The 26,061-nt window shown below is 43.3% G+C and overlaps 1 protein-coding gene across 1 annotated transcript; it reads left to right on the top strand.

Annotated features, from left to right (window-relative positions):
- Positions 1–214: 214 nt before the first annotated feature.
- On the top strand, positions 215–25,812 carry MTMR9 (myotubularin related protein 9). Its single transcript, XM_067294420.1, has 10 exons — positions 215–1,071; positions 3,918–4,026; positions 4,929–5,054; positions 11,927–12,100; positions 14,126–14,343; positions 15,973–16,134; positions 18,886–19,027; positions 19,643–19,863; positions 21,589–21,740; positions 22,607–25,812. The coding sequence occupies exons 1-10, from the start codon at positions 887–889 to the stop codon at positions 22,768–22,770; spliced, it is 1,653 nt and encodes a 550-aa protein (XP_067150521.1). The 5' UTR covers positions 215–886; the 3' UTR covers positions 22,771–25,812.
- Positions 25,813–26,061: the final 249 nt, after the last annotated feature.

Raw genomic sequence — 26,061 nt, 5'->3', positions numbered from 1 at the left:
CCTCGCCACATCCGGGGTAGGGCCCGCGAGCTTCCGGCCGTTACCGCTCGGCCGGCGCCTCCTCGAAGCGGCGGGGCCCGGGGTCCTGGCGGCGGCGCGGCCGGGCCGCGGCTGCCCCTGCCCCCGCCTCCCCGGCGCCCCTGGGGCTGGGCCCCCCCTTAGCCAGGCACCGAGGGGTCCCCCGGCCCCCCTCAGCCGGGCGCCGAGGGCTTCCCCCCCCCCGCCTCCAACCACCGCCGGGGCCCCCTAACCGCCCCCAGGTTCCCCTCAGCCGCCGCCGCCGTGGGGCCCCCTGCCGCCCCCCGGGCTCCCCTCAGGCACCGAGGGGCCCCCTGCGCCGCCAGCCCCCGCCTCTCCCTCTGTCAAGCATCGTGGAGCTCCCCTAAGCGCCCCAGCTGCCCCTCCGTCAGGTGCTGGGTACCCCCCCCCCTCTCCCCCCACGGGATCCCCAGCCTGGGAGCTGGGCTCTTCCCTCCCTGAAACGGGGGGTTGTGACAGCCACCCCCCAACTCTAGCGTCCCCTCCTCACCCAGTTTCCCTACGCGGGTATTTCTGCTCCCTAGCCGCTCTGTCTCCTCTGCTCCCCCACCTCCCTCTTTTCTTTCCCCTTCTCCCCACCTAATCTCTTCATCTTCCCCCTTATCCCCTTCCCAACTGGGAGAGGGTTAGGGGTGGTTGTCTCCAACAAGGGAGCTGGGCTCACCCTTTGGGTTATGACCCTGCTTGTCTTTGGTGGCATCTTAAAGGGCTGCCTGCCAGTTGTAGACTGTCCCAGGGTTGTCCCGGGTTCTCCATCCTGGCCCTGCTGGTGCTGCTAAGAGTTGCTCTATCTCCCAGTTAGTTTTAGGCAAAGGCTTCCCCAGGCCTGTTATCTTCACTAGGAAACATGGAGTTTGCGGAGCTGATCAAGACCCCTCGGGTTGATAATGTCGTACTGCACCGCCCTTTCTACCCTGCCGTGGAGGGGACCCTGTGTTTGACTGGCCATCACCTCATTCTTTCTTCACGGCGCCAAGATGATGCTGAGGAGCTGTGGCTGCTGCACTCCAATATTGACTCTATTGAGAAAAGGTACGTGTCCCAGTTCTCACCGTCTGCCTCTACCCAATTCTTCATTTTGTTATGGGATGAAAAGTGATTGTCAAGACTGGTTCACACTGCAGCCTCCCAAAATCCAGGTCTGGAGAGGAGCCTAGTCAACTAGAGCGTGAGGCGGAATATTGTCATGGACTGACTGATTCTCATTCTGTTTGGAAACTGATATGCGGCTGTTGCATCTTAAGATTTTTTTTCTGTATAAAGGCAGACCTTCTGTATTTAAATTTCTTGTGTCAATAGTGTTTTTTGTTAATGGTACGATGTATTTCATCAGTAGCTCTTAAAACACTTCGTAAAGGATGTATCATTATCACAGTTCCTCAAAGGTGGAAGCTGAAGTTCTGGTTAAGTGATTTGCCGAGGGTCACACAGCAAAGCTGATGGCAGAGCTAGAAGTAGACTTCAGATCTTCTCAGTCCCAGATCCCCTACTGCTAGAGTACTGCTTACTCCTACAACTGCTTATGGAAATCAATAACGCTCTAACAGCATGCTGCTTGTCAGAATGATGCAGCAAAGCTGCGTGGTGGCTACCGCACCTGAGCGTCATTTTATTCTTGCCCGTCTTGTGTCAGAGGGGCTTCAGCGATGAATCTTCCAATCTTCTGTTGCGTTGCTGATGTCATCTCATCTGCTGATTGTATTCTGCTTGTTCACTCTAATCCTTTTCTCAGTTGAGTCGTAATCATTTTTTTGCTACAAAGTCAAACCCTGTTTTCCTCACCCTTTAAAGTGGTCTGGAAGAACAGATTTCCTCCCTGACAGTAAGACAGGAAAATCTAGCAGCAGCAGTTAAAAATATCAGGCTTCTTCAGACTCTAAGAATGGGAAAAGTATCAGACACTGATTATGTTTGTTCTTGTGCTGCAGTTTTCTCTTAGTGTTTCTGAAAAATCATGCCACTTGGCCAGAGGGTGGAGAGGAGCAGAATGGTGGGAGACGCTGAAAATCTATTCCCATCCTGTACCGCTCAGTTATCAGAGCGGTTTGGTGTTGTCTTCTTTATTGCTTGTACTAAACTAGCCACAGCTGTATTTTGAATGATTATAGACAAGCTTTGTGGGGGGTTTTTTGAGCTTAGCTGCAATGAGAATGCAACTTAAAACATTCCTTACTCATTTGATATTAAGTTGTGATTCCAGGGAGCAATGGAATAGTAGTTCAGTGCACGATTTGTAACAGTTAGCTATGTCTGCAAACAATCTTAGGCGTTATTACTGGCCCTAGTTTCTAGAAGGTCCCTCGGGTAGTTATCTCTGTCCTTGAGAAGAGCTTTGTGCAAACACAGTTGCAATTAAAAAAGATGAGAGGGAATTTTCTGCTGATTGTTGGAGGGAATGGAGTAACAAGGCTCTTCAGTAAAGACTGTAGAAAGTTCCAGTTTGGCACCGCTTAAGATTATTAGTGCACAACAACTGTGACATCGCAACAGGCTCAAAATCTACTTTCCCGCTTCTTGTACAAAACAATATTTTCACTAACTGTCAAACGGTCATCAGACTGTTTTTTAATTTTTAAGCAACTCAAATATGATCTGTAGGGTTTGTTGAGGAGATAAACGGTCTCCAGTGATCTAACATGAAGTTTTCGCTTAAACGTAGAAAGAGGAGACAGCCCCAGTAATGAATTGTAGTTGTACTGTATTATTACTTTAGGAATCTGTGAAATAGCCCTGCGAAGAGGTCATATGATGCACAGACTGGCTCTGCTGGAATTGGAGAAGTTTTCTGTCAAAATGCCTGTAGTTCTTGCTTCAGCACTACCAAAACCATAATTGGTTTTGCATGTTAACCTTTTTGCACTGAAGAAGAGGATAATGATCTTTCGTCTGTAATAGTTCTGAAATAATTTATAGCCACCTTCGTATGCAGTGCAGGTGAAGCAACCCAGAGCTTCGTGGTCAGGTCTCCTTTTAGAGCATGTGCAGCTCTCCCCTTGTGTATGCATGGTCTAACTGCAGGTTAAGTTTAAAGGGACTTTAAAGGTTAACCTTTAAAGGTTAAAGGACTTGGTTCCTCAATTCTTGTCAGATTCTGCCTTTTCCATCACCCTCTGCTGGTGCAAGCACTATTGCGGCCTAGAAGGAGACTTTGCTGCTTTTCCTTAGTTCGTTGCTTTGTGAACGAAAACTTAGATCATTTCTGTGAACACTAGCGGCTAGTTAGCATGAAGAAAACGCTAATTTTTCTGTTCTGGCATCATCCTTCTTTCTGGTATGTGATAAAGACTGGAGAGGGCGTCTGCGTGTTGGGTTTTTTTGAAGCATAGAACTTTTTCTGGGTTGTTTTACGCTACAACCACCAGCGATACGACCAGTACTTCTCTGAGGTCTGCAGAACAAATAGTTCCATGGCATTTCAGGTATCAGAAAGCAAACTTTTTCGTAAAAGACAAGGGAATGTAATGTAGCCAGACTGAGATGCTTTTCAAAAAAACCTAAATTCCACTCAAACATTTTTAGCAATTCTAAGTTTCAACACGTGGCTTCTAATGAATCTTCCAGTGTCATCAGAAAATAGTTGAGTCTACCTTTTCTCTTTCATATTTTAAACAAAGCAAAATCGTGAGGAAAATCCTTTCTTCTCTCTCTGTCTTCCAGTACTTCCACTCACTTCCATATCACAAAGATAGGATAAGAAAAGGCAGAGCACAACTTGCAAATATCCAAATAGTTTCCCTCCTCCTTCCCCCTCCCCTCGGATGGATGGTATTGCACACAAATTAGCACTAATGGAATTTCTGTCTTGTAGGCTATCGTATCTCCATCGTACCTTAGAAGATCGTGTTCCTAAGAGACTCTTTCTTCATGTCTTGCTGCAGGTTTGTGGGCTCGTTGGGTACCATCATCATAAAATGTAAAGACCTGCGAATTATCCAGCTGGATATACCTGGAATGGAGGAGTGTTTGAACATTGCTAGCTCTATTGAGGTAAGAATTCATAATGATAAATAACTCAGGTGAACATTATGTAAGATGTGTTCACTTGGTTATACCTGTTCAGCGTTCATCGTTCTCATTCTTTGTTGCGCTGTTGCGTAGTGTAGCCTGTGCGAGTGATGCTATGTGGGAAAAATCCACAGGAAGCAGCTGGGCGCTCTGTATAAATAGAGTGGCACAAAAAAAGCAGATCATATTATATGGCTGTTAAACTGCCCTGCATCTTATTACACAGTACGCTTTTCCTTCACCACCCCGAGTAAACTTGATTTATATTCTCAGAGTAACTGTTGCCTACCAATTCTGCTGATGGGTTCACCAGCCTTGTATCAAGTGAAAAGGTTTCAACCTTTTTCTTTGAAAAGCATTGTGATTCAGCAGCAGTAATTTATTTTACGTGGCAACAGAAGGTGGCAGACAAAATCAAGGCAGGCCAGAACATACCGCCAGAGTGATGTTGAAGGGTTTCTTGCCTATCGCCATTTTCTAGTGTTTTGCTTTCTGCTACTGGACAAGTGCTATTACTCTGGCTCATCGCTGTCCTCTGGAAACAGCTGATAATTTCTGCTTATGATAGGCTGAAGCTCGCATATGCCACACATCTCTTCTTGACAGAAGCAGAAGACTGTGCTGCTCTGGGAAAGCTGGTGCTGACTGACCTGTTCTGTACATGTCTCTGCAGATATGATGCTGTGGCAAAAAATACATCAAAATAGCAATGAAATCTGCTGCTGTAATGGCTCTGTACACTAAAAAATAATATCTAAATCTGTATGCATAGACCAGGGACTTAAGTTTTCATCACCAATGTTAGAGGAAGGCACCATCTTGTTTTTGAAATGAACAGTGGTTTGAATGAATTAACTAGCTGTTTATTTCCCTCTTCCGCTCAGGCTCTTTCCACCTTGGATTCTGTCACTCTCATGTATCCGTTCTTTTACCGGCCCATGTTTGAAGTTGTTGAAGATGGTTGGCGCTCTTTTCTACCTGAACAAGAGTTCGAGCTTCTCAGTTCAGTGGTAAGTTGGATCTCAAGGGTTTGCACAGACATTCAGATATATTGGAGCAGTTACTTAATGGCTGATACAAGAAGATATATTTGTGCAAGTAGTTTTTGAAGCATTTCACTCAGCAGCGTCTGGAGTTGATTTCCAGTCTTACTTTTCTAGGTGCTCTGAGCTCGTATTGACATTATTTCAGTACCTACAGGGTAGGAATTGTTCTTGTGAAATTACATGTTGTGTCTGTGTCTGTCAAACTTATTTTTAGGATGCTGAACTTGATACGGTGGAGAATTGGCTCAGTTGCAGGATCCTATCTGTTTTAATAGTGGCTTGGGTTAGCGTCTCCTATTTTTCCAAGTCTTCGTTACATTAAATAGTGCACTTGCTGCATTTTTTTTCAGGTTTCTGAGACCACATCCATTAGTACATCATCAAAAAAAATTGATTTTTTTGATCTGCAATCCAGCCTGTCTGCAGCATTTATCACTTCCTGTATATGACTAATAACTGAACGATATGATCAGTTTGATCAGATTCATGTGATAAAATCTCTTAAAAAATTAAAGTTCAGAGAAGACATTTCCACTTTTGTCTCATCATTAGAGTGCTCTCAAATATCTTTGCTTCCTCTGTTGTCAGAAATCATAAAAACTGTCTTTTTTTTTTTTTTTAAACTAGCACCACAGCTTTCATTGCATCTCAGTTGTATAGTTCAAACACATGATCAGAACACTCTCCTTTTTGGAGGCAAAGCGGCAGACGCTTTCTCAGCTCGGCAGAGGAAGCTCGCAGGCATTTCAATGAGAATCAAAAGGCAGGAAGCTGAAGGCTGCTATTTGGTGGGAGTGGAGGGTATGTGAGAGACAGGGTTGCGAGCAGCAGAAGGGGAATCCCTCAGAGCTCAGTGAAAGAGTGCGGGAGAGGGTTCCACTTCTGTTCGTGTTTTGCTTTCTATGCAGAGTCGAAATCCTTTCTAGATTTCGGGAATCTAATCACTTTTGATTGTTGTATTTACCACCACGCAAATGCAGCTGCTAGCGCTAATTCATTGATTTGCTGCTTTTTCTGTGCACAGGTTTAAAAGTGCAGTGACAACTTATTTGTGGTTCTTTTGACTTTCTGAATATGTGCTCTTTGGAAGGCTTACATTTAAAAAACAAATTACTTTATAGTGCTAGGTTTCAAGGGCAATAATTCATTCCTTTTAAATATGCATGTCTAACAGCTGTTGATTAATTCTTGGCTTTTAACCCAAAACTTCAGCTGCAACTCCTTGTTGAAGAAATGGTGACAAAAGCCATGTTCAAATTATTTACTTTTCCTGAACAGCAGCTAAAAATATTGTTGACCAAATATTTCTTGTTCTGTAATTATACTTCCTTATATGACAGCCTGGAGTAAGTAAATGGCTGATTTAATCTTTTTTTTTCCTCTGAAAAGTCAAATGAGTGTAATACAGAAGGTTACCTCCCTTTCCGTTAAATCATCCATCTGGATCTGTTGTGTCTTACCTTCCTCAATATGGTAACAGCTTGTCAAGAACTGCGTCTCACCCTCAGTGCACCTCTAGTACTTTATGAATTCCACATTTGCCTGTGGCATGTGAGTTTTAAAGCTCTGAGCCATTCTATAACGGCAAAGTAAAGCTATGAAGAAGTTATCATTTAGCTTTCTAATATAATTTAGATATAACTATATAATAATACATTGTAATTAAAATATTTATAATCAATATATTAATGGTTAATGTATTTCTAGATACTGATATGATTATGTATAATAAATAGATATAACTGATCTATTTATCTTTGCATATTTTGTGCCAAATATTTTGTTGTCCCAACACGTATACCCCGATGCATGATCCTCTCCATTGCATCACCTCGCCTTGTGCTCCGAATTTGATAGCATGCGTTAAAGCACTGTGCCCCAGCAGCTCAGCTCCAGGATTACGGAGGTTGCTTGGTTATGCTACCCTACCGCATGTTCCTGCCTTCAGCCCGTGAAGGTGTTAAGAGAAGAACTGTTAAAGCAAGCAGTTTCATTTGATCTGAAGAAGTTGCAGTGGGCTGTCGCTTTCTGATGACTTTCGCTGCGTGCGCTAACTGTCCTCTTGGAGATAATCTACGGCGCAGGTCAGAAGGGCTTTTGTCAAGCATCTAGTCCATGTACTGCTATTCTGATAAATCCGACATATCAACAGATGCAGCAGCTCAGTTGCAAATCTAAGTCAGCGAAATGTTTAGCTGATATCTTTACATAAATGTCACAGGAATGGAGCAAAAACCCTGTGGTGCCCATAGGCTCCAAATTACTGTGCTGTGAGATGAGACTTTAAAGATACCATTGACAAATATATGAATGGAGCAGAAGATACACAGCACAGTTAATGTTTGCTCATCCAGCTCACGACTCTTTTTTTGCTTGAAGCACTGGGTAGTGCATGAGAACCTGCCTGGACACGATCCTGTGCAACGTGTGCTCTAGGTGACCCTGCTTGAGCAGGGGGGTTGGACTAGATGATCTCCAGAGGTCCCTTCCAACCTCAACCATTCTGTGACTCTGTGATTTGGGTTGGTTACAAGCGTGCCAGGTGCCATTCGTATAAAACCTGTATTCCTCGCTGTACCACTGCATAACTGAGTGGCTGAATGGAATTACAGAGTATATGCAATGGGTTTCCTATTTTCTGAGGAGTCAGAGAAGATTTAACAGGTCAGGATGGAGAGGTTTCCCTCCTGTCAACTTCTACAACTGGAGGATATTGTAAGGGAGTCTTATAAATTCTGGAAATCCAGTTTACTCTTAAGGTTACATGAAGTTTATGGTCCTGAGGAAAAGTTGGTGCAATAACTGTGTAATTAACATGAAGGTATTTCATTGTCACCAAATTCAATTCCTTCCTTCTCTCTATTTTCATTTTGTTGTCAATGTAGGACAGAGCTTAGGGTTCTGGTTGATTTAACTGTACTTTATGTATGGTCTTGGAGCTTCTCAAAAATAGCTGGATTTTCTGGTTTTGTGCTCAGCTTGCAATGGCAGGGGCAGCCCGTGTTTTCCTGACAAGCATCAGTCTTTGCCTGCATCTGTTGTTACGCTCCTGGTCTACGTGCAATCTGTTACTAACGGGGCTTACTGCCTCCTGCCTTTTCCTTGGGAATGGCTTCTGTCATCGCTGCTTTGCAAGCTGCTTCTAGATGCCTGCTGGTGTCTTGACTTATCTCGAAGGTTTATTAGTGAAGCTTGAATTGTTTTTTTGGTAGTGTAAGTTCTGGGAGGATGGATAACTTGTTTTAGCCTTTCAGTAACATCTGAAAATCAGTATCTCTGAACAAGTGCTAGGACAAGAAAAGTGGAAACATAAGAAAGAGTTAATCCTGTACCCTGTGTGAAACAGGTGTTTATCCTCGTTTGTTTTTTTTTCCTCTGTCAAGTCCTCTCCCTCTCCTCAATCCTTTGCCACTGCCCACCTGAGCTGAATTCAGTTTTTTTTTTTCTGAAGGCCTAAAAAGTACAGGTCTCTTTTGCTGTGAGGAGCAATAAATGCTAGCTTTGTACTTGCTGAGTTTCATTCAGCATGACTTTCTGTTGATCTCTAAAGATGAAATCCACTTCTCTTTCCCTGCCGTCCTTGCTTCTTCACGTATCTGCATCTCTTGCTGCGCCTAGTCAAATTGCTGTTCCCTCACACTTCCAGTTAGTAATGGCAGATTAATATTATTATTATTATTTTTTGAGAATTGCAGGCATACCCTAAGCAAAGTAAAAGAAAAGAGAATTTTGCACTGGTTAGGTTTTACTGTCATCTAGTTGATGTTTTAGCAATTTGAAGTTGGCACTGCAGCGGTTAACTGGATCTCTGCAGAAGTCGATATGTTACGAAAGACAAATGGTGCTAATTGCTTCCCTTCTCCTCCTCCTCCTCCCTATATAACAGTAAATTATAACTAGATGGCATAACGGTATCATCTGTCTCATGTTGTAAATGGTGAGAGGAGGAGGTTATGGACAGAGTTAAATTACCAAAGTGGGAGATAAATCAGGTCGATACTCTTTCAGTCCTTTTCATGCTGGTGATATCGGTGACAGCCAGTCTCTCAAAAAGCATACCACGGAGTTTTCGTTTTACCTTCCCTGCATCCTACGTGACTTTACAGTTTTAGGAGTTCTTTTCTGTAGCCCTGCAGATTTTTCACTGTAAACAAATTACACGCCATCGTCATGAAATCTGCAGTAATTTGACATAGACGCCCAAATAAGCTGTGAGAATTACCATTGCTGGAGCACTAAAAACATGAACTGTGGCAAGCAGGCCTCTGTTACGTGACCTAGTCATTCTTTCATCCCTGCTTGTGACATGATTGCTGGAGGTAGTTTAGCTTTGCATCTGGGAGAACCTTTGTGTTTTTATAAAATATAGATGTTCAGAGAAGCTGTTTTGAGGTTATTGAATAATGAAACAGCTTATAGCTGGGCTGATGCAAGACTGTGCAGCCAGACTACCGAACGCTGATACCGATTGCAGTTGTCACTACTAACACATACAACCTGTACCTTTTCCCAACATCTTTTTACCCAGGCTGCGGTGGGCTGCCACCAAAAGGGACAATTCTGCCATCTGCTAGGTCACATCTCCCTTGCGCTGGATCTGCTGATCATGTAATCATATCATGGATCAGATCGGCTTGTTCAACTGATTTAAAAAAAACTTCACTTCCAAAACCTTCTAAGTCAATCCTAGTTTTACGGTGGATCAGTGAGTTGATCAGATTGGTCTATAGAACCATGTGCCTGTCAGGAGGTGTAAGGCAAAAGGTTGTATGTGGCTGGAAAAAGGGAAAAAAGAAGAGCTATTTCTGATCGGGGCTGTGCAATTAAATATACATGGGGACTAATCTTTCTGACTCAGCTTGGGTTTTGTTGACATGGGGTATTCTGTAACTGTCATGCTCTTCTCTCACTTCCTCTGATACGTGTTTTATCCCCGACCCTTTTGTCTAGCTGAAGCTTTATTTGAACTTGAATGAGCAGAGCTGTTGTGGCATTTGGTGAGGTCTCTGCCTGCCGCAGTGGCACACGTGCTTCCTGATCTGTGCTGAAGACATCTCAGCTGAGGAGTTACTTAGGGTCCTGTTTGCCTTTTCATGCCTGTTTCGTGTTGGTGCTTAGTAATAGCTGCTATCGAGGTCTCTTTCCCTATCTGTTGCTCTTCAAAAGGCTTTTTTATTTCCTTTTATTTTATTTATTTATATTTTTTTTTTGCCTGGAGCAAAAATCTGACAGGCAAATCTGACTGCCATTCGGCTGTTACTCTTAAGAGTTTGACACTGTTAAAATCAAAGCATGTTTTAGAGGCTTCTGGGTCATTTCTCCTGCCAAAGCTTGTGTGCACAGGTTTTGTTGGATATAATGAATATGGAATAAGGATGCACCAACTGAAAGCGCGGCCCAGTGAGGTGCCCTCTCCGCTGTTGAGGGCACTGAGAGCTCAGTCCCCTGCCAAACTTCAGGTGCTGTTCTGCTGTGAGCTCCTCCCTTTCTGTGCCCCTCTGGGGCAAATATATCCCTCAAAACCATTTATGTTCCTAGCATTTGCTGAGCAGCCTCTCTTTTCCCTGAGTAGAACTACATTTGAGACCGAAGATCTGCCTTGACTAAAATTTTGCAGTTACCACTTCTCGTCTGAGGATGGTATCCTAATGCAGCAGGCAGTGGTGTGGTCTCAGCCCAGAAGCGGTTTTCAGACTGTAAATGGGCCACAGCCAACAGAGCACATAGGCTGGGCTTGTTTGAGCCTGCAGTGAGAGCAGTGTCAGCAGTTCCAGCCTGGACTTGAGTAAGTGAGGGCTCCTAGTTGATGTGTCCGCTCGCTGACCTTTGGTTTTGCCGTGGACGGAGCCAAGTCCTTAGTCTGACCCTGGGTATCCGGTATCCTGTGCTCTGCCAGGTGCCTGCTAGAAATATAACCCGCTGGGTGCAGGGTGCCAGGATTCAGCAGGTTCTTTCACAAGCGTTTGGCTGTTGGAAGCTTTGAAATTACATAACTGGAGCTCACGAAGAGACCTTTGTGCTTAGATGCCGTGGTAGTTCCAGGAAGGACTTTTGGAGGAAGAGCTCTACTGGTTTACATAAGCAGAGCCCCTAGAAAGGAACCAAGCTGGAAGTGTTAAGTTGCAGCTTTAATCTCAAAGCAGCTTCAGCATCTAGAATGGATGGACAACTGTACCTTTCTGGGTCTTTCTTGTGGATGGTGGAGGACTTCAGAAAAATGTTGCTAACTCTGTTCTCAAAACAGAAGTAGGTTTGAGCAGATGCTGCCCATATCTAAGGCAACCTTTGTCTAAATCTGCAGACACGACAATATATTTGTGTTCCAGGGTCTCCCCCAAGAATGAGAAATAGTGTTGTTACTTCCTATCAGATTGAAAATATCTGCAAATGTGATAAATCATTTTGTAGTGTATACTGCAGACATGCTGCCTGTTGTACCTGTGAAACAATTAAAAGCAGCAAATCCCCGTTTCTGACAACGTGGGCTTGTTGCGTGCTGTTTCCTGGGGATGTGGATAAACCGAATGTGGAACTGCTGTTCAAAAAATCCCATGTCTCAAGAAGAGTCACTCAAAGCTTGTAGGCAACAGAAGGAAGCGTCTGCACTCAGGGTAATGAGCTACTGCAAACAGATATTATGATTGCAGACACCATCAATAGGTTCAAAGAAAATCACAGTCAACAGACCCGTAAATGGATACTAAAAGGACTAGGCGGGGATATACCTTCTATACCTTTTATTCTGAATGTAGAAGTTCCTCTTCCCTAGTATTATACCCTATAACAGCCGTATGCTGTTTTTTGGCACAAAACCTAAATGTTCTCTTCTCTTTCAGACAGATGAATGGCGTCTAAGCTGCATCAATAAGGAATTCTCTGTCTGTCCTTCCTACCCTCCAGTCGTCATTGTCCCCAAATCCATTGATGATGAAGCGCTTCGGAAGGTGGCCATGTTCCGCCACGGCAGTCGCTTCCCAGTCCTCAGCTATTATCATAAGAAGAATGGTATGGTAAGTTGTGTTTGACTAATAGTTGTATCTGAAGGAAGTATATGAGGCTGGTCAGATCTCTTCAGCCTTGTTTAATGAAAAAATAACTTGTGCTCTAGATTTAATGAAGTTCATGAGGCATTCACTTCTCTTATTTTCCAGCTTATTTCAAGCGTATGTGGTGAAACTAGTTCCGGGTGATGGAATGAATAATCTGCATCCTAGAAATAACTATTAATCTGCTTATTTAGGAGTGTATATGGCATGAGCTTGTCCTCAGCAGTGAGAGCAAGATGAGACTTGTAAAGCCACCACTGGCACCCTTTCTTGCTTTGTCTGCCAAGAGGCTCCATGATGAAAGGATGGCGGAAACCACATTTTCCCATCTCTGGGTAGTGGGCCATCTCCTTCACAATGGAGTCATGATGACAGCAAGTGTGTACAGAGCCAGCACTGCCTCCGCTTCTACTGCGTAAATGTCTGAGGAGTGATCGGAGCAATCTGTTCTCCATGGCTGTCAGTATAATATGTTTCAGGAGTAGCAAATTCTTACTGTCACACAGATTTTTGCCACCTTTTAGCCAAAATCTAATTGAGGTATTGATACCTCTGAAGCATGCTGTAATTAAGAAATGCACTTTATAAAATAGTTGAATAATTCTTTGTATCGCTTGCTGACATAACCAGTTCTGAGGATGCTGGGGTGTCTAACTTGCAGCCTATAAACTTGATCCAAGCTTCTGAGTCAACTACTGTAATGTGTTCTTGCCTCCAGTTGCCAAGATTTGTAAGCCCTGAATTAGAGGGTGTCTAGTCTGACCCAGTAGTCTGCTCTATTTCTTTTTCTTCTTCTTGCCTAAAAATCAGCCATCCACTAATTTCATAATACTCTTGCTTTCTGCTTTTTCTGCTTGACTGAAAACTGTTGAAGGAAGATTTGCTCAAATCTCTGAACTGTGCATGTTTCGAGTGTGAGGAATATATTAGTATTCGGCTTGGAGTGCTTGAACCTGTGACTTTAATACTTTCTGTCACAGGTAGCTCTCCTGGCTTTGAGTTTGTGAGTGCAGTTAGACTTGCTGACTGGCTGCCTCACATTTGAGCTGTTGGGATGCAATAGCTTTATGGTATAAAAGGCCACTTACTAAACAGAAGTCTCAGCTAATACTTCTGGGGAGCTAAGCTTTGTTAGTCTAGCCGCTGAATAAAACTGTAACTAATAGACATCTTTAAAATGTGAATGACTTGAGTGTTTTTAAAAACAGACTTAGAAAGAGAGATTAAAAATCATGATCCTAAAAATGTTGGTTTCTTAAGAAGGCATCAGCAGGAAGCCAGTTTTATGGCTTGCAAAGATGATGTTACAGGAATAATTAAAGGGAATAGACCTCTGAGAAGATGTGTGTAACTTGCAAAGTGGCGTGCTGAATGATTGCTTGATTCAAGGATTTCTAGTTTGTTTTTTAGATAAATTGCGTGCAACCACTTACAGAGACTGAAAAGAACTAAAAGATCCAGGGCAAGGGAGAACAGGAGCTATAGGAAGAACTTGAGAAGCATGGGGTGGTGTTTCTGTGCATCAGGTTTGCAGATGAGAATGTTTGCCTAATCTGTGTCCAGATGTGTTGGATGGAACTTATGGAAGTGGGAAGTGCAGTGGGGTGCTGGTGCAACTCCACAGAGAAGAGCTGAAGATCAAGGAGGGCTACATTTGAATTTTGATGGTGGAGGAAGCATATTAAGGTTGATGCATCTCATCCTAATCAGCATCATTAGTGACCTGAGCTGTAAAGGAAAGCAGGAGTATCCTTTGTGAATTTAAGTGGCACAGTTCTCTAGAGAGCAGTTCTCTGTTCCTGGAGCTCAGACCCAGTGATCTAATGCATTTTTTTTGCAGTCTATATACAGACTAAAAAATGTGGAGGCGTGTACTCTGCCTAGCGAATTTAACCCTCTGTTCTAGCTTTGGGCCTTGAATACTCTGTGGCTTTTAACCTTAAGTTTCCTCATTTCTAGGGCCTAATTTGTGATTATTTTTCCCCACAGGTAATGATGCGAAGTAGCCAGCCTCTTACAGGTACAAATGGCAGACGGTGTAAAGAAGACGAGAAGCTTATTAACGCCACGCTACGGGCAGGCAAACGTGGCTACATTATTGACACGAGGTCCCTGAATGTCGCCCAGCAGGCCAGAGCCAAAGGAGGAGGTTTTGAACAGGAAGCGCACTATCCCCAGTGGAGGAGAATTCACAAATCTATTGAGAGGTGGGTGAAATCACACAGGTCCTCCTCTGCACAAGGCTTTGTAGGGTGTCTTGGCCATGCTAGCTCCGTACAGTGGCTTTGGTGCTGTAAGAAATGGCCACGTGTCCTGGTTACTGTCAACAAAATCATATTCTCTTCAGCAGAATAAGGGTATGTGGATAATAAGGGTATTTGGTTTTGAAAAGCTGGCTTTGCTTCCTTTTTCTGAACAACCTGCTGCTGCTGCTGAAGCTTTCAGACATCGGGCAGTCTCCTTGAGCCGTGTGTTTCTTTGACCACCTCTAGCTGCAATGCAGCCTTCTTGTGCTCGTCTTTGCAGTGCACAGGAAATCCCTTGCTAGCAAGCTTCTGGAAGTGAGGGCTGTGCCCTGCAGCAGTCACACTTTTCCTGCCCTGCACTTTTCTCTGGTCATCTAATAGTGTTTGGCCACTTGGAAACAAGTTACCAAGTTCAATAAACTTTGGTCTGACCTTTTACAACTGCTCTTAACCCTTAGTTTCAGAGAATCCTTCCTTAGGGGCTTGCAGTAATGTTGCTGGAGCTATTGAAAAGCAGTCATTCCCTCCAACACTGTGCAGGTCAAATCTTGAGGAGCTTGTAGAAGGAATTTCCTGCTCTTTGCTTTTAACTGTTTGTGCTTCTGGAAAACTTGCATGGAATTGAACTTGGTGTTGATTTGTTTTTACAGGTGGACTTGGACATCGGAGTCTTTATACATTTTGCTTTATTCATTCCTCTAAGTAACACACTATTTGTATTAATCTATTTGCTGCATCCTTTATTACACCTGAGCGCACATTGATTACAATGTTGTTTAAGCAGCGCTTGATCCATCACTAGCTTGGTGCACCTGGAAAGCATAGTGTGAAACAAGAACAGAGAAATACCTGTTTTTACCAGCTGTGTGCTGGACACCAGCTTTCTAAGGCTTGAGGACATATTACAACAGCTGTAAAACAATGTGTAACCTTCCTCCCCCTTTTCTGTTGTAAAGAATTCAGCCAAGTGTGGCTCTATGCTGAGAAGTTGAGTCTGGTTTAAAATTTTCTGTGTTAATAGTGGGGTTTTGTCCTTGTGATAATGACTTTTGGGTCAGTGTTGCATTCTACAGTTGTGTGCCTCTCGGCGGGGGGGAGAAAACCCTGAGACTTAGAGTAATACAGAGAATGAAGATATGGCACTTGAAGCTTGGCTGACATTTGCTAATGTCCATGCCAGATTGCAGTCACGCTTGTATTTGGTAATGGGAATGAGATGTTTTGAAACACATCTTATATGGAAAGTCTAAGATACGCCTCAACACACACAGAGTTCAGGTAAAATAAGGAAAAAGCTATAGTATTTTAATACCTCATGAAGCAATTCCTGTTCTTAAAGACAAGAGACAGCCTATGTCCAAAGAGTGACATTCTGCTGGTTATTAGCTGTGTCTTAGAATTCCCAGTAAAAGCAAGTTTCCTGAATAAGGAGACTTGAATTCTACAAAGTCATGCTGTTTGACATAACAGCGTATAAACCTTAGTGCCTAACTTCTAGATCGTGATCTTTAAGTGTCTTTTTTATAAGCATGTTGTCCTAGTTGCTGTGCTGCTGCTTGTGTTTTTAATAATATTTTGCTTTTCCCGAAGGTTTAATATTCTGCAGGAGAGCCTCATCAAACTTGTGGAAGCTTGCAATGACCAGTCGCACAATATGGACCGTTGGCTCAGTAAACTGGAGGCTTCTAACTGGCTGACTCACATCAAGGAGATACTAACTGCAGCTTGTCTAGCCGCTCAGTGTATTGACAGGTAAATCATTTTTCAGAAGCCTTGAGTTTCTCATTCACTCGTTACAGGTTTGTTGTTAAATATCTCTTTTCTGTTTAGGCACTTGGTAATGGGCTACCATGAAACCACCTTGCTTGTACCCATGAAAGATTTTATTTCATCATCACAGTTAAGGAATGTTCCTCCAGTACATCATGTTCGCATTTTTATGAGTACAAGCCTGAGGGGGGAAAAATATTAACTGAGAATAGATATTAGATCATCTAGTTGAGATCTATTCCTATGTCTGATTCAGTCAGTCTAATTTAGTTTGCTTTACTGAAGGTTTAGATTAGAATGTGCCCATCTGAAATGCTGTTGTGGCAGCCTAGTAAAATGAGAACACACACGGTGTTTTAAAAAATATCTTTTTTTCGGTGAAAACTTTCCAGTACCCCACCTTGCACCTAGAGTTTAAAATGGTGATGTTTCCTCGTTTCCCTCAGGTCCTACGCTTTTTGCTCATGAAACTTTTCTCCCCATAGTCCAGTCTGAGCAATCCTGCTCATCCCTGATAAATGGCTTGTGACCTCTCTTAACCTGACAGTTATTAAATAAATACTGTTAACTTGGTTAACTTGTCCTCAAAATGTCTTCAGACCTCAAGCTGGAGAGCTAGCTTTTTAGCTAGCGCTCAGGTGCCAGGGTTTGTAAGACTGAATGCAGTGCTCTGCACATAGTCTCTTTATGGCCCTGAAGGGAGAATGATCTTCCCAAAGCTCAGGAAACCCCTAGCTTTTTTTTGCAGCCAGGGAATGCATTATACAGATACACAAGTAGCATGAAATGCAGTCTCCCTGGTAAAACGGCGTTACTGCATTAAAATACTAGCTGCTGTGTCTTCTGAAAGCAGCAGTGCCTGTTTAGTTATGGACTGTGCCAGGAAGGGATTGCTCTCGATCGATAGTTTTATCTGTAATTCTTTCCCCTCGTGTACATTGAGAAAGATCATTGACGAAACTTCTCTGGCTTGTTGGGACAGTAGGCAGTTTCATCATTCTTTAACCTCAGCTTTGGTTTATCTGTTTACCTGGAGTTGTGGCAGGCCAGCCCAGAACTGCTGTCTGGCTAGCCTCGTTCAGAGCCGGGCGCTTACGTTTGAGCTGACGAGGATATCTTGGTTATACTGGCCCCGGGGAGGGAATGGCTGGGAGAGATCTCTGCGTTATGGGAGAGATGTCTGCATTACCTTAAAGGTCTGGGGCCAGAAAGATGAAAGTTTACGATAGCGTTATGCTAGCGTGTCCCACTTTGGGCAGTACGTAGATTTGACAGTTAACCTTTGCAATTGCGCTTAGAAGAATTGCTAGTAAGAGGCCTCTTGATCTCTCACTGCCTGGGGGAGAGGGGGAGGAAAGTGTGTGAAGATTATTTCATAGAGGCACTGGTATTGTTTTAGAGGTAGAACTATAGATAAAGATGTTGCCACGCTTAAGGTATAGATTTTTTTTTTTTTGCTTTTGACTTCAAAAAGCAAGTTCCATCTGCAGGGTTACTTGCTTGGTGGATTTATCTCTCTACCCACACTTTGCAGCTTAGCTTGGGTCTCTGCACAGTAACATATACAACCTGCAGTTAACTTCCTTTCTAGGTGTTAACAGGTTGCCCAGAGAGGTTGTGGAGTCTCCTTCTCTGGAGATATTCAAAACGCGCCTGGATGCAATCCTGTGCAATGTGCTCTAGGTGACCCTGCTTGAGCAGGGGGGTTGGACTAGATGATCTCCAGAGGTCCCTTCCAACCTCAGCGATTCTGTGATTCTGTGTAAGGATTTTTCCAGAAATAAGACATTGTGTCAAGGTTTGGGAGGAATGGGAGGGAGGAATGCCATTTAATACCATCCAATCCTTGTTCAGGAGTACTTGACTTATATCCACATACAGCCTAGGATGCAGGAAGAGGGGAGGGGATCAGCTGTCTTGGGCAGTGACCATGGGAGTGTGGGGAGTGACAGCGTGTGGCACCCTAGTGATGTGCAAAGCCTTCCTGCCCTAGCATCTCTGGCCTCCCTCTGCTCCTCACATTGTTCTGCTGATTCACTTGTCCTGGCTGGTGAGTGAGAAGTCTTTGTGCTTGGCGCTCTGACAAGTTTCCTTGATCAGCACAAATAACTCTTCTGCCTTTCTGGAGACCAAGTTCTCCCTTTTATCTCTTTACTGAACGGGCTTCTTGGCTTACTTTTGTTTGCGGTAAACTCCAGTTAAGGCTCAAATGCAATCAAGCCCAGATGTGAGCAAGAATCTCATAGTACTGTTTTGCAGAGCATTTGGCAGGACCTGAGGTCTTCAATGCAGTTGTTTATGGGACTATTTCAGGGTACTAAGCAAAATAAATAGCCCAACCAAATCTGGAGATTTGTTCTTTGATACTATAAATAGAAGGGGTGCCCGCTCAAAATAGCGAGCTTCACAAAAAGAGATTTCCCTGCACCTCTTCAGTGCACATGGCAAAAGGTCTGGATTTTCAGAACGTCTAACCAAAAATGAAGCCTTAAGTAATGCATAGCTCTGATTAGTGTTGGAGAGGATTCAGGTGGAGGAGGTATTATCCCTGTGTTTGGCGTGGGAGTAAGCTTAAGGGATGGAAGAAGAAGAGGTAAAGACCAGCAAAACCTTAGCGTTGTCAGGGTAGTGACATTGTTGTCCATGAGATGCTTTGGCATCCATTGGGATGCCTACATCCATGGGACGTATTGTGCTTATTCACACTCTTATTCCTTTCCACCCTTCTCGCAGGGAAGGTGCATCGGTTTTAGTTCATGGGACTGAAGGAACCGATTCTACGCTCCAGGTAACTTCTCTGGCACAGATTATCTTGGATCCAAGATGCAGGACCATACGTGGCTTTGAATCTCTTGTTGTGAGAGAGTGGCTTCAGGTAAGGAAATGCCTTTGAAGTAGCAATATGTGTACGAACAAAATGCCGAGCTATTCAAGGAACATTTGTATTGAGGAAGAGTTTGGGAGGCAGCAAACAGATTGGAGCTTGTTGCAACCCTGCTTAGCGTGAATGGCCCTTGTCCTAAGGAGCAGCATCATTACTGAATCATTTGTCCCTCTGGCGCTCCGTATAGCTTCTGCCTCTCATGGTATTTCTTTTGGTTTTGGGGAATTGGTTTTGTGTGCATAGTCGGGACATCTCTTTTGAGAACACTGATCAGACTAAAACACAAAACCTCAATTCCACTCTTCATACTCTCACAGCAAATGTCCTCAGTCTGGTCCTTCAGTGACCCTTCACCAGTTCATTCCTGATAAAATTCTCTAATCAAATGCAGTGCTATTTACATAGCTAGAAAAGGGCAGTAAATTTGGGCACTGTTGCTAGCAATTTGTTACTGGATGCTTGACCAAATTACAGTTGTAGGAAAGAGTAGTAATAGCATAGAAAATAAGAGCTGTAGGGACAGAAATGGCTCTGCTGAAGTCTTTTTGCTAGATGCATTCACATCCCATTACGCTCTGTGTGATGCTCTCTGATTCTTGTTCATAGGCTGGTCACCCTTTTCAGCAGCGCTGTGCCCAGTCGGCCTACTCGAACAGCAAGCAGAAATGGGAGGCCCCAGTGTTTCTCCTCTTTTTGGACTGCGTGTGGCAGATCCTTCGTCAGTTCCCTTGCTCTTTCGAATTCAGTGAACACTTCCTCATTATGCTCTTTGAACACACTTACGCTTCGCAGTTTGGGACGTTTCTGGGCAACAATGAAAACGAGAGGTTGGTGAGGATACTTTCTCAGAACCCTGCATCTGGCAAAGAAAAGGTCTCTCGGTATGAAAAAGGGTGGGGGTGCTTATGTAGCCTCTTCTAGCACAGGTAAGGTTCTCTTGCTGTAGTTATGTGCTCTGCCCTAATGTTAGGGAGCTTCGCCTTTTACAAGAGGGCCACTGTGACCAGAGAAACTTGTGACTTGATCAGGGAGTTGAATTTGTCTTCTCCGGGTGTAAGCTAGTACCTCAGACTGTCTTGCCTGTCTGCCTGCGCAGCCTTGAAAAAATATCCACCCATTAGCAGTTTATATAGTTTCTTATACAGAAACTCTTTCCATAAAAGAACTAACAGCTGGAGTTCAACAATGACAAAAGTCATACGGGAAGCAAACCTGTCAGCACAGGACTGGAGGAGAAGGTGAGGGAGTTAGAGGCCAAAGCTGCGAAGTTTGGTTCTTCCATTAACTGTCAGGGAGGAACATGACTCTGTAGCCTGGTGGTCACAACACCCCCAGGAAGGAAGGAATTGTTGGTTCAAGGCTTTGCTTTTTGCATCATCTGTGAACTGCTGAATGCAGAAAAATATGGAAGAGGTCCTGTCAAAAGGATCTGTGTTTTAGTTACTCCTTGAGTTTTTGCTTGTTGGGCCATAAGCATTTTTATTAGGTTTGAAGTCTCTTTGGATGTGCAGTGGCCCAGCTTCAACAAGAGGACCAAAAATCCCTTCAGCTATAGCGAGTGATCTGGAGAAATGTGAATCGAAACCTAAACTGAAGATCACTGAATGAGTGGAAGGGAAAGTAGAGCTGATAACACAAATAGACAAAGATGGCTTAAAACTTCCTAGAAACCTCTTTGCCCTTAAAGTAACCTCTATTTAGAAGAGACTCTTCTGTCTTCTGCAGGGCTGCTCAGCTGGTCATCTGTAAAACTAAACTGGACTTAGAACCAATAAAACCAAATTTGAACGAGCATTGAATGTTACATGTAATAATCTGCCTGTCACATCTGAATATATCTGCCTGTGAGCAGAGAACTTTAAAGTCTAATGTTAATGTGTTGTCTGAAGTATTCACGGGGATGGCAAATCTCCCACTTGGGTGGCAGTTCAATTTGCTGATACAAGCAGACTGAAGTTTGCCAAAAATCTAAGGAGTAGAGACCCTTATGTGGCTCTTGGAGGTGGGTTTAACCCAGGATAACAGCACTGCCTTCTTTCTGTGCTCTGATGTTTCCTGCCACCAGAGGGAACTAATCAGGCGTGCCTATTGTGCAATTCCAGCAATAGTACTGCTTTAATTTACCCTGAGAACTGTGCTATGATCCTTTCTTGATGGAAACCTACCATCCCTCGTGGCTCCACTTTGACAACAACATAATTCGGTTCCTTTCAAAACATGTCAGACCATTCCAGGTAGATTGCTGATTCCTTATCTGGACAGAAGACAGCTAACTGCTTTCCAATTTACAAATGTTATTTTCCCTGTCTCTTCAGAATAAATTGTAATGGGCTCGGTTGAGTAGAGTAAATTGCTTTAGGATTGCACCATTCCACAGCTATGTTGGTGAGGTGCTATTGAATGGGATTAGCCTGAATTATTCACCCTTGATTTCTCTGGGCTAGTAGCACATGGGAAAGCTTGTGGTATTTTAATTTGCAGGGTTCTGACAAAGCAAAGTGAGTTTGTATGGTTTAAATGTGAAAGCTAATTTGGTCATATGGGTTTCTTAGGTCTAAACTGAAGCTGCAGCAAAAGACTATGTCCCTGTGGTCCTGGGTGAACAGGCCTCAAGAACTGAGCAAATACAAGAATCCTCTTTTTGAGGCCAACAGTCTTGTCATCTGGCCCTCTGTTGCTCCGCAGAGCTTGCAGCTCTGGGAAGGTAAGCCAGACTTGTGTTTTCTGCTATATGTAATGTGTATTTAGTGGCTACTTATAAAGCTTCTTAAGTGTTAACTCCTGTTGTCTCTGTTTCATGTTTAGTCTGATGTCTCGGCTGATGGTAGTCTTGCTCCCTTTGAAATCTGAGAGCTAGATTACAGGATACTTAAATTCTTGTATCTGTTCCATTCTAGACTTGCTGGGTTGTGGATTGGGTTACCCAGCATCCGTAAGGAGCTCTCTAGTTCCAGTACAGTTCTACTTCCCTGTCCCTTCCTTCTGACGCAGAGTCCATGCTGTGTTGCGAGGCTCTGCTCAGCTCAGTGCTGCTTAACGTTCTCCCTACTTGTACACGCTCTCTCTCTCTCAAATCTTATTTTTAAGTCTCTCAAAGGTAAGTAGACTACGTAAAGCCTAATCTATGTATGTTTCGTAGGCTTCAGGTTTTTGTCCTGTATAAAATGAGACTTCTTTCTCCTTAACCCACCTATCGGCCAGGATAATTGGTGTGTGGTAGCTTCACTGCTATAGAAGCTTTTATCATCCTGTGTCGGCTGAAGAGTTAACTGAAGTGAAGCGGGCAGGCTATCACTGCAAGTTCAAAACTGAATACGGCTTGGTCTGATCAGTACATGAGAACAAAGGAAGGCCAGAAAAGAAAGTCTTTCATGATTAACCTTATTTAACAGGAAATGGTGAATCCAGAGGGGTGGCTCAGTACTTCAAAGTGGTGTTTAGGGGAGAAGCTGAGGGGAAAAAACGTGGATTGTATGCACGCTGCCTGTAAGAGCTGAGGGAATATGAATAGCACTTCCAGCTTGTAACAGAGAGCCCCTTGTGACTTTTGCTCTCTCTCTGGGCTTTCAGGTGTCTTTCTTCGGTGGAACAGGTCTTCCAAGTTCCTCGACGAAGCCTATGAAGAAATGGTCACCCTTATAGAATACAACAAGCAACTTAAGGCAAAGGTTAATGCATTGAGGAGGAAGTTAGCAGAGCTGGAAACGGATGATCGGATGCAGGAGAATCTGTGAGCTTGCAGGGCTTTGGACTCAGGTTTTTCCTTTCAACTCCTCTTTACACTAAAGACTGAACATGGAAAGTGCATGTGTTGCAGAGTCTTCTGGTGCAACTGATCCTCCCACTGCTGAAACCTTCACTTCACCCTATGTACACATCCCTACTGTTTGGGAGAGATCTGTTTTGTTTACAGAAGACGTACACAACCAGGCGTGGAGTCCTCTCTTGGCAGCTTTTCTGTCTCTAATGAATTGTGTACAGTGTCAGTATAAGCTGGAACTCTTGCCCCTTATGGATGACCAGGATGGGCCAAGAGACAGGATATTTCGAATTTATCTTGGACCTTCTCTGTTTTTGTTGAACTCTCCAAACACTCCGTTTGCAGGAATAAAATACAAAGTTATAGATAGATAGGTAAAGGCATTTTGTCTGAAAGCACCTTTTTTTTTTCTCCCCAAGAGTAGGTAAGGCAGCTTAGTTCTTTAGTTTCCTAGAAAATCTAGAACTTGTAGTTAGATCATACCATTTTCTACACGTTTATACAATACCTTCAGAAGCCTTCACATCTAACACTTGTTTTTTGTTAAGCATTGGCTTGGGAGCAGTAACTTGAATACCAAACCGGGGCAAGAAATTTCAGTGCAATACAGAATTAAAGTAGGGATTCTGCTGCTAGCATTTAAGCCATGACCTTCAGGTGGAATTGTCCCTCATGTACAAATATCTCTCAACAAAAACTTCTGCTTTTATTCCACGTGGAAAGCAAAGGGGTTAAGTAGCTGGCAGAGGTGTTCACTGGCTGAGCAAAACAGTGACTTGGAACTGTCCTTTTTAACTAGAGCTGCGCTGCCCTCTTGAAACTTCTGGTTGCACTGGCTGTTCTTTTTTAAGTTTAAATAGATTCACGGCATTGGTAGGGTTCAAGGGCATGTACAACAGCTCTTAATATATATCTCAACAAAACATTTTTGCTCCAGGTGTATTTTTTTCTCTCATGTTCATACTAGGTATTCTACATACTTTGTGAAAAACGATCAAAAGCAAAAGATGGGAGTAGGGCTGATCTAACGTATCAGGTATCTTTTGCAGATTAAAAGGCTGTCAAAGTACAAAAATGCTCACCCGTTAGATCACCTTTAGCTGCTAAAACTACTTAAAGATACTAGGGATCAGCTTTTTTCAAGTTAATGTTCTTTTGTAGCTGCTGTTTGTGTTTCTGTGGCTGCAATCTGCCTCTTAATTCAGATCTTTGGAGGGTTTTTTTTCCTCCTTTAAAAAGGCAATCAAGAATAGGTCTGAAATACTAACTCATCTAGACATTTGTTCAATTTGATTCCATTGGTAGCTGTACATGACTGAGAAGATTTGAATTAAAACAGATCATGTGGCTGGGATTATTTTAAAAGTTGCTTGCTGTTAGCCGCTTTCTTCTGAAATGAATGGAGTCGCGTTAGGTCAATTTTGACCATTTTGGAAAGTGTTGAACTTCCCTTAGTCATGGCATTTTGTTTTGGAATGAAGATGCCTTTATTTAGAAGCTGTTTTCACAGAAATACATGTGTATGTATATGAGAATGGGGGACATTTAGTTGTCTTAGAAGTATCTGGAGAGCAATTGTCTGCAAAAATCCTATTAGCTATAAAATGAGTGTTCCATAACCAAGGAAATCATTTATATAAAATTACTTGATAGTGATTTTTAAATGCTACCTTAATGCCTTTTACTTCAGTCCTTGTTTCCTTAAGTATTTTCTTCTTGACTAGCCTAAACTTGGTCCTAAAGTGTTGTTTGTTTTTTGTTTCTTCTTTTTTCTTTCCCCAAAAGAGTTAACCTGCATGGTTTCATTTTACAAGGGCTGGTTTAAAAAGAGATCCCTGTTGAACAGAAATAGCCTTAGGACAGACAAATAATTCCCCTAGTTTTAGTATCAGTTTCTTTTTGGAGGCAGTCTTGTTCACTAACTCAAGATTGACATAGGGAATAGTTCTCAGGGCAGGCTAGTGATCTTTATTGCATAACGAACAGGGAGACGCACATTGGCCATGCCTTCCTCCCACTGCCAAACCCCTGATTTGGGAACTGTCTTCCAGGTATTTATGAGCTGTAGACCCTTGAAATTACTGCTTGCCCTTGAAATTACTGCTCACCCTTTAAAGTTATGGCTATGTTGTCTGCATCTGCCTCGGTGCAGTATTCCTATCCAATTCAGAGTTTCTGCTGTGCCTGTATGTGTGAAATGCACCATTACTAGTCAGATGAGAAGGATTCAGAAGGGACTATTTTTCCCCATAATTGACTATACATAAAACATTTAAAGGTTATGTAATTTCCTAACATAGTAATTATATATTGAGCTAAATAATAGAGGAGCAAAGAGGTTTTTTGATCTAATTGCCTGGCTGTTCTAGTCTCTCATGCAAACTGCATGCATCTGAGGAAATTGGGTAACCAGCTGTGGCAGCTAACAAAAGGCAGAATATTCTTTGAGCTGGCATTTCATCCTCGACTTATGTTTCAGGACTAAATGCACCCCTAAGTGGTGTGTGTTTGCCTTGGCTTAGCGGTAGTGTGGATCACAGCCTTAAAGTTAAAATGCTAGTGTAGCTCTCAACAGTGAGAGTAGCTCTTTCCTGCTGCTTCTGCCATACTGCACCTTGTATTCGCAACTAAGCGCAAGACTCGGAGGCTTAAGTTAACTTCCAAGTAGTCACCTTCCTGAGATGCTGTCGGGAGCAGTCCTGCAAGATATTGCATGTGCTGGAGTTAGGGCAGGATGTTCAGACCCTTGCAGGTCCTCCTGGGAGAACGATTCCCAGACCTTTTGTGGTAGCCTATTTACATGTTCCCTTTTGACCTTTCCATCCCCAGCGCCTTCCGGGCTTGAGTCTGGTGGCTGCTGATAATACGCCCTGGAGCCCTCCAGTTCTTTGCTTACCTGTACGTCCACAACCTTTATTCACACACTTAAAGCTAATGATCAGCTTGCTTCCTCTTAGAGAGGGAAGTTTGCTGGACTCTTTGCCTCACGACGTCACTGACACACTGTTTGCAGGTTACCTGCAGGTATCTGAGCTGTAAGCATTGCGTTAGCACCCAATTCTGGCACTTCAGTGTGGCATTGCCTTACACTGTTGCCGAGACACCTGCTTCTACTCTTTTTCACATGGCTATCTGTGTAATAAGCTGAACATAAAGTCCCCTGAAAACTCTTGGGGTCAATCAGTGTGGACACTCTGCCACTTACCAAAAAAAAAGGGAAGGGGAACTAACTTGCACAGTTTTTGTAAACACAAAGGGAATCTAT

This window comes from Apteryx mantelli, chromosome 3, assembly GCF_036417845.1.
Source record: "Apteryx mantelli isolate bAptMan1 chromosome 3, bAptMan1.hap1, whole genome shotgun sequence".
NCBI classification, from domain to species: Eukaryota; Metazoa; Chordata; class Aves; order Apterygiformes; family Apterygidae; genus Apteryx; species Apteryx mantelli.
Note: the sequence above shows the minus strand (reverse complement) of the source record. Positions and strands in the feature narration are given on the sequence as shown.